Below are 9,028 nucleotides of genomic sequence, written 5' to 3' on the forward strand. Positions count from 1 at the left end.
CTAGCCAACTCTCCCATATACCACATGGCTGAGGCCCAGGATGGGTATTTGTTTCCTCGTGAGGTACACCTTTTATACTATTATTTAAAAAAAACTGTCACACTTTAATTTAGGGTCCAATTGTCACTAACAACGTTTTACATAAATAAATAAACTCCTAATTTGCTGCTTGTAAATAGTAAGGTAGTGTTAAGTTTAGGTATTTGGTAGGACTAAGTGAAGCAGAATAAGGCTTTAATATGTGCTCTAAGTACTAATAAACAGCTTATATGCATGTTAATAAGCTACAAGTTAATAGTGAGAATTGGAGGATAATAGTAAGAAGTGTTACGAAAAACTACTAGCATGCAAGGTATTTTCAAGATTCCAAAAGCAACAAAACAGTTTTTGACATGCCACTCATTTTGAAATAATCACTATATTAATTATTTTACAGAAATCTATGGTGGTGGATGGAGTGGAGGATACCCCTTAAAAAATGGCTAATGAAGGGGTTCCCAAATCACCAAAATCTGACACTCAACCAGTCTACCTTCAACTTCAGCTTGAGTTCAGCTCGAATGGTCGTAGAAAATGCCTTTGGCCGCCTCAAAGGTCGCTGGAGATGTTTATTGAAGCGCAATGATGTTGATATAAATATCATGTCTGATATTGTTGTAGCTTGTTGCATCCTGCACAATATTTGTGAACTCAGGAAAGACACATACCTGCCTGAATGGAACACTGACCACCAGTGTGACGTTTCTGCTGAGGCTACTGACCGAGAGCACAACAGAGTAACTGATGACGTGCAAGCAGTTCGCAGGGCATTGGTAACACTGATGATGGGTTAAAGGAATAGTTAACCCAAAAATTACTTACTCACCCTGGTGTATATTATTGTAAACCTACATGAAGTTCTTCCATAGTATATTTTTCATGCTACGTAAGTCAAAGGTGCCCCACAACTGTTTGGTTACCAACATTCTTTAAGATACCTTCCTTTGTGTTCAGCAGAAGGAAGAACTTCATGCAGGTTTACAATGATATACATGAGGGTGAGTACATGATGACAGATTTTTTTTTTTTGTGTGTGTGGACAATCCCTTTAAGGGGCAGCATGATATTTTATGTTTATGTTCATGCTTTGTGTATTTGAGTATTTTTCCATTTGATAACACAGCCTCCTATTCAGGGGAATCAGTTTATTTTTGCCTTAAAATTGAATTAGCTAATGTCAAAGCATAAAACATAAAATCTTAACATTTTATAAATGTATTATTGTTAAAGCACCAGACAATTAACACAAATTCATATATATATTCATGAGTTAAATTGAGATATTATTTTAAGAAATTAACATGTATACTTATTTATATGAACAAATACTTATTGTAGTGCACAGAATACACTTTGGTTTGCAGAAACACCAGGAACACTAACACTTGTAAATCCTAACATGTACCATTAAAGCATATTTTTCAAAAACTTTAAGTGAACTGTTTTATTTTGATCTAGTCTTGCAAATCTTCTAAGAATGAAGACTTGAATTGAGGATGGAGTGAGGCCTCAGCATCTTGTTCTGGTGGGTGGTATGGTGCCATGTAGCTAGTGCTAGGGCTTGGAAAAGAGAAGCGTTGGCTTTGATGATTATGTTGTTGATAATGTGGATTCAGAGGAAGAGACGTTGTCAGGGGTGGGCGCATCATAATGTCCTTTAAGAGGTTTCCTTGGAACTCCATCATCTCCTTCCACATCGCCATCATGCTTGTCCTTTCCTCCTTCTGCTCTTCCTTTGCCTCTTTGCGCAACCTTTCTTCATATTCCCTTTGCTCCTGGACACGGAGTGCTTCTTGCTCTCTGAATGTTGTTTCCATAGTTTGTAGAACTGTAGCTATGGAGTCAATCATGTGAGCTTTGTTTTTTTTCGACTTCTTCCTTGGTGGCTGAGTGAAACCTAAAAATACATGATCAATACACATTTTAAGTAACTAAGTTAACTACTAGGCTAACAAATACAATATTGCTTATTGTTAATTCATAATCCATTAACTAAAGTCTACATTTGCAACTTTGAATATTGAAAATATATAAAGTTCAGTGTTTCCCACAGACTTGCACTCTATGCAGCACTTCTCCCAGGGGGAGGTGGGTGAATAGAGGCTGTACGCTCATGAACGTTGCTTTATTAGGCATTAAATGCAAGATGAAATGAAAATGAGGTCGAAAATTTTTCTGAAGACAGTCGGGTTCCTTCAGAGATACAGTGATATAAAAACACCCGCGTCGCGTTTTGATTTTGAAACGTGCATGTTTATTCAATGAAGTCGAAGCCTTTTGGAAAATCTATTTGTGGCAGTCAGTGTTGATATTGTGGTGAGCAGCCAAAAATAAATAATGTATGAGAAACACTGAAGTTATGGATATGTAATAAATATTTTTAAAGTATTTTTCATTGTTAGTTCCCGTTAACTACTGCCAACATACAAAAACGTCATTATAAAGTATTATGTATCTTTTCATTACAAAGCACAAAGATATTTGGTTACAACTCTGTTTTCCTATATTTTGTCTTTTCACACGTTTATCATGTAAACAATTAATTAGTTTAACGTTACCCACCTGTAACACAATCCGCCTGCTCTGCATTACAAGTTGGTGCCTCAGTACCGACCGATACCGTGCTTCCATCACACCCGTCCTCAACGACGCTCGTTTGGGGTTCCTCTGAATTCAAGCTACTGGTTAAAGCTACAGGATTTGTGGAGTGGCTGGATCCCCAAATGGATTGACAAAGGTCATAATAGGCCCAAGAAATTCTGCCACTACCACTTTGTTTGTGATGGTCGTTTATTTTAAAACATTTAAGGCGCAATGTTTTCAGTTTACTAATGACCTGACTTTTTGTCCTGTAAATGCCTTGCTCTCGAAGCCAGTTAGTTATTTTATCATACGTAACTGCATCACTAACTGTTCCTCTGAGATGACGACAAATCTCTTCATCCGCCCGGATAAGGAGAAGCGCTTTAATTTCATTATCGCTCCAGTTGGATGACATTTATTTTATTTCCGTAAACAGTGTGGAGTGAAAGCGTCATCTGCGTCAGTGTGTTATGATTGGCCCGGAGTAGACCGCGTTCTGAACTCGTACGTGCTCATACCGGTAATTTTCCTTTTGCGTTCACACACAGCAGAAGTCCGGCAATTTACTGGTAATGTTACAACTTCTCATACCGGTAAATTGCCAGAACGAATTTACCGGTATTTTTGAAAAGGTCCTGTTCACACATGATCTCTTTACGGCAATTTACCGGTAATTTTCCGGAAAAGTCTGTATGTGTGCATTCGACTCAGCATGAGCCAAGGAATCAGAGGAAAAAAGAATTTTCATTTTGTGGCTTACGGTTCAAAAGTTATTAGCATTTCAAAATTGCATTTTTGGACAATTGGTGGCGCTAGAGAGTTTGAGTTAGAGACTCCAAATTTGCTACGGTTAATGGTGAGACTGGCCTCTATCAGTGTGCCAAATTTTACAACTTTCCCACAATCGGTTCTATGTGCTGCCATTGAAACGCGGCGGAAGAAGAAGAAGAAAAAGAAATATAGCTGCAAGCAGCAATCACGGGGCCAAGCACTCCAATGGCAAAGTCAGGAGCTAAACATGGCACGGAGCATCAGACCAAATGCAACAATGAGTAACAAAAGCAATAATTGCACGATTGTAATTGAAATGGCTGAAAATTATAAATAAAACCACCAGTAATATGATTAAATGGCTTATCACTTTTGGCCAATAGGTGACGCTCTAATCAAAGCACTTTGTTGCGTTCTGTGTGAGTCGACAATGGCACACACAAAGTTTGGTGTAATTACGTCAAAGCTTTGCATAGATATAGTCTCAGACTCATTTTGGCAACATGCCTAAAATTTGTAGCAGCACTATACAAAAACGGTTTTATCTGTCGACATGAAATCCATAACTTTTTGTCAGCGTGGTCTGAAGATGATCCCATTCAATTTTGGTGAAAATCGGACGAACGGTCTAGGAGGAGTTCGAAAAAGTAGGTTTTCAACATGAATCAATATGGCGGACAGGAAGATCGGCTTATTATAGATTAATTGGTATGTATGTTGTCGGCATGACCCAAGGAATATTTTGAGACCAGTTTCATGACAATAGGCTGATGCAATCAAAAGTTATTAGCATTTCTGTAAGTTCAATATTCAATGGTTACTGAATGGTCTATTACTCTTGACCAATAGGTGGCGCTGTGACCAAAATGACGTGGCTTGGTCAGAGTGAGGTGACAATGACACATGCAAAGTTTGGTGTAAATATCTCAAAGCTTTGCAGAGATACAGCCTCAGATGCAGTTTGGCATCTTTCCAGCAAATTTGTTGATACGTTAAACGAAAACCGTTTCGTGTATCGTCAAGAAATCCATAACTTTTTGCCAGCATGGTCTGAAGATGATCGGAGTCAAATTTGGTGAAAATCCGACGAACGGTCTAGGAGGAGTTCGAAAAAGTAGGTTTTCAACATGAATCAAAATGGCGGACAGGAAGTTCAGCCCATTATGGCAAAATTGGTATCAATGTTCTCGGCACGAACCAAGGAATCTAGCAATACCAGTTTGATAACAATAGGCTAATGTACGCAAAAGTTATTAGCATTTTTCGAAATTTCGTTATAACTTTTGACCACAAGGTGGCGCTGCCCCCAAATTTTTTGTGTACATTCAGGGCCTGGTACCGAACATTTTTGTAATTATTTGCGAAACGATACGCTAATGCGTTCTTAAGATACAGCAATTTAAATGTAAATTCAAAATGGCCCACGCCCAAAATGGCTGAATTGGGAAAATTGGATATCGTTCGACTCGGCATGATGTACTGAATCTAAAGACACTAGTTTTGTGATTTTTGGTCAGAGCATTCAGAAGTTATGAGCAAAAATATGCAATTTTTATATCTCCTGACCACCAGGGATAGATATTTTAGTGTTCACACAACACATCTGAAAACCTTGCAGTGCTCTTATTTGTGATTAAATAAATCATGTTTTGTGTGAAATAACACAGAGAGTAGCTATGCTAAAGTTTCTCCTTTTGTTTTCCTGTTTCTATGTCAGGATGTCCATCCCAAGGTTATTACGGCAGCTGCAGTTTGTATGTAAAGTCTTGTGTCAAGACTTTAGACCACAGTAATACTGACAAAGACTTCAGATGACTGCAACTGTACATGGACATATAAAATTGAGCAATATTATCCTTATATTGCCTGTAAGGGTTAGTTTATTGATTTTGAAGCTTTGTATTATTGCAATGTCTGTAATATCTGTAAATGAACAATATTTATACTTTCTGAGTTTTGTGTATCTCTGTCTATTTTCATTGTAAGGACCACTGCAGAGAATGAGGCAAAATTAATGATGAGTTTTGATTTTAGATAATATTATTATTATTATTAATATTATAATTTTTTTTTTTTTTTATGTAATTTAAAACATTTTAACTGCTCTGATTATTGTTTGCTTGGTTCTGATTTTGTATTAATGTAAGTCTTGTAGTATTGTAACTCAGCTTTTGCTAAGATAGAAGATAGATGGTTACTTTGTTGCTAGCAGAGGGATTCCAAAGTGAGTCTCGGTCACCTCTGCCTGGATAAAGGGTATTTTTGAAATTGTAACCTTAAAAACATGCATTTTTTGTAAACATAAATGATGAGTTTTGTTAAAAGTGCTTATAGTTATAGAACTGTTAACTATATGGTTTACATAATGCTGTAGTAAGCATTAGTGTAGTAACATTTTTTGTTTGTTTGTTAGTTTTTTGTTGACACTATAGTTTTGATAGCTGCAACTGCTGTAGTAATGGCTATTTTTGTACAAAAGTATATAGTACTTTTTAATTATGTACCTTTGTAGTAAGTACAATAACAGCCATAGTTAAACCTTTGTTATTGTAGTAAACCATATGGTTGATTTTGTTTTTACTATGCTAAATTTTAAATGGCAATTAATTTTGTTATTTTAGTGCAAATGCTTTGTTATAACTATGGTTAGTTTTTGGCAGAGTACAAATAATTATGAATTGAATTGATTGGTTCTGTTTTGTGAATTGTGAAAATATGAATAAATGTGCTACTGTTATTCAGAGTGGTGTGTATTGTTTTAATATAAAGCAGTGCTGGCATTTAAAATGTTTTTTAAAGTCGTAGGGTCGCCTATTATTTATAAAAATTAATTTAATTAACATGGCTAGTATCTTAACATGGCTAATTAAGTACACTAACCTATAGATTGAAAGCGAAAGCACAATCAAAAAGTTAGCATTTTTATATAGAACGGCGAGCATACTATTTCGACCAGTTAAAGCTTGAAGTGGAAAAAAGAAGTGCTGGTACTCACCCCCATTAATTGGTTTATTTATTTATTTAAATGAATTAAAAAAGTTTTTTTTTTAAATAATTAATGTAAGAATAATGCATGTATAGTGCCCCAAACTAATTTAAGTACTTAACATACTAAGTAATAGGAAATTGAAGTACATTTTTAAAGGTCTGTTATAGTCCATAATTTTACTTTAAGTGAGTTGAATATAGAAGTATGCTTTAGGCCTATATGTTTAGTATTAAGGTAACTTTAGAATAAAGGTGTAGCCTATGTGTTCAGATTGTTACAGAATGTTTTAATATAATGAAAACATAGGCGAAGATGTTGTGATGTACGCCGGTGTCGCTGTGTCTTTCACGAGTTCACACTTAATAAATGGAATAAAGATTATGCGTATTTGGCGTGCTGTCCCAGGGGAGGGCACCGAGCTCGGAACTTTGGCTTGAACCCAGAGGACCCGTTAGGACAGGAATAGTTGTAAGTGCGGAGAAGGGGTGGCGGAGGGATGTAGATAGAGTAGAGTCTAGTGTTGTCACGATACTGGAATTTCTAACTTCGATACGATACCTTGAAAAATATCGATATTCGATACCATTTTCGATACCACGGAGAAAAAAACTGCCACAATATTAAGGGGGTATTTTTTTTAATTTAAAGATAAATGTAACAAGTCGAGAACATGCGGTATATTTTACATGAACAAAATAAATGTCTTGAGGTACTGCATTTGTTGATTTATTTATTAATCTTTTATTAATCTTAGTTAAATGTCAAGTCAAGTCAAGTCACCTTACTTATATAGCGCTTTTTACAATGCAAATTGTGTCAAAGCACTGCACAATATCAAAAAAAGGAAAATAAAGTGTCAATAAGTTTGAATAGTGTCTTTGCAATAAGGTCGGCGATATCGCTGGAAATGAAGCGTCCCCAACTAAGCAAGCCAGAGGCGACAGCGGCAAGGAACCAAAACTCCATCGGTGACAGAATAGAGAAAAAACCTTGGGAGAAACCAGGCTCAGTCGGGGGGCCGATTCTCCTCTGGCCAACAAACCAGTAGTTCAGTTCCAAACTGCAGCAAGTCAGGTTGAATGGGCTCAGCTGCTTCCAGTGGTCTTTTCCGATGGCTGTCTAAGTGGCGGGGTCCTCAATGGGATCTGTCTCTGGCGTTCATCCAGGTGTCTGGCCTCTGCCTATGATCAGGGACACATACGTCATCTCCCGGCGCTGATCCTCCATCTCAGGTGTTCGGTCATCTCAGATCATGTAAGGGTTGGATCCAGACTGAAGTTCTGTAATTCCTGGCTACCACGGGATGTTAATCCCGTGGCAGAAACGTAGAGACAAGCAGAGACATGATTAGCGTAGCTGCTGTTCCATCTAAGCACAAATAAATTGTTCAACCCAAGCTAAAGAATAATAATAATGTACATTTGATCAGATATAACTGCAGTACAAGATTATAAGATGCATTATGTGAATGCTTGGCTAAAGAGATGTGTCTTTAATCTAGATTTAAACAGAGAGAGTGTGTCTGAACCCCGAATGTTATCAGGAAGGCTATTCCAGAGTTTGGGAGCCAAATGTGAAAAAGCTCTACCTCCTTTAGTGGACTTTGCTATCCTAGGTACTACCAAAAGTCCAGAGTTTTGCGACCTTAGGGAGCGGGTTGGATTGTAGCGTGGTAGAAGACAAGTTAGGTACGCAGGAGCTAAACCATTTAGGGCCTTATAGGCAAGTAATAATAATTTGTAAATGATACGGAACTGAATAGGTAGCCAGTGCAGAGACTGTAAAATTGGAGTAATATGATCATATTTTCATGACCTGGTAAGAACTCTAGCCGCTGCATTTTGGACTATCTGTAGCTTGTTTATTGAAGATGCAGGACAACCAGCTAGCAGTGCATTAGAATAGTCCAGTCTAGAGGTCATGAATGCATGAACTAGCTTTTCTGCATCAGAAACAGGTAGCATGTTTCGAAGCTTGGCAATGTTTCTAAGATGGAAGAATGCTGTTTTTGTAACATGGGAAATATGATTTTCAAAGGACAAGTTGCTGTCTAATATAACACCCAGATTTTTGACTTTAGAGGACGTGACAGTGCATCCGTCTAGTTGCAAATTATAATCCACGAGATTCTGTGTACTGTTTTTTGGTCCAATAAGTAATATCTCTCTTATCTGAATTTAGTAGGAGGAAATTATTGGTCATCCAATCTTTTACACTTTTTACACAATCTATTATCTTAGATAGTTGAGAAGTTTCATCTGGTCTTGTTGAGATATATAGTTGAGTATCATCAGCATAGCAATGAAAACTTATCCCGTGTTTTCTAATAATATTTCCAAGGGGCAACATGTAAATTGAAAATGTTCATTGAAACTAACGTTTACTAATACATGTACTAATTAAAATCCAAAGTTATATTTGTTGATATTCTCATTTGCTTCATAACCAAAATATTTCCAGATATAGAGCCCTATGAAATCCGTTTTATTTTTCCCCAAATTCAGTTTTATTTTTTTCTACATTTAATTTTTCTGGATTCCGTTTTTTTTTCCGTTTGAATTTTTCTGGACTCTTTTTTTTTAATGGTCAAATTAAATGCTATTAATCTAAAAGCATGTCTAATTAATTAAAATCATGAAAATTATA

The 9,028-nt window shown here is 36.6% G+C and overlaps 1 protein-coding gene across 1 annotated transcript; it reads right to left on the reverse strand.

The window, feature by feature from the left end:
• Positions 1-1,493: 1,493 nt before the first annotated feature.
• Positions 1,494-3,037, reverse strand: LOC306847783 (uncharacterized protein; the record flags this gene model as incomplete). The annotated part of the gene is made up of 2 exons (XM_079381933.1): positions 1,494-1,936; positions 2,602-3,037. 2 exons carry the CDS (start codon positions 3,035-3,037, stop codon positions 1,494-1,496), a joined length of 879 nt encoding a protein of 292 aa, XP_079238059.1.
• Positions 3,038-9,028: the final 5,991 nt, after the last annotated feature.

Source organism: Barbus barbus, assembly GCF_936440315.1.
Source record: "Barbus barbus genome assembly, chromosome: 28".
In the NCBI taxonomy this organism is placed as follows: Eukaryota; Metazoa; Chordata; class Actinopteri; order Cypriniformes; family Cyprinidae; genus Barbus; species Barbus barbus.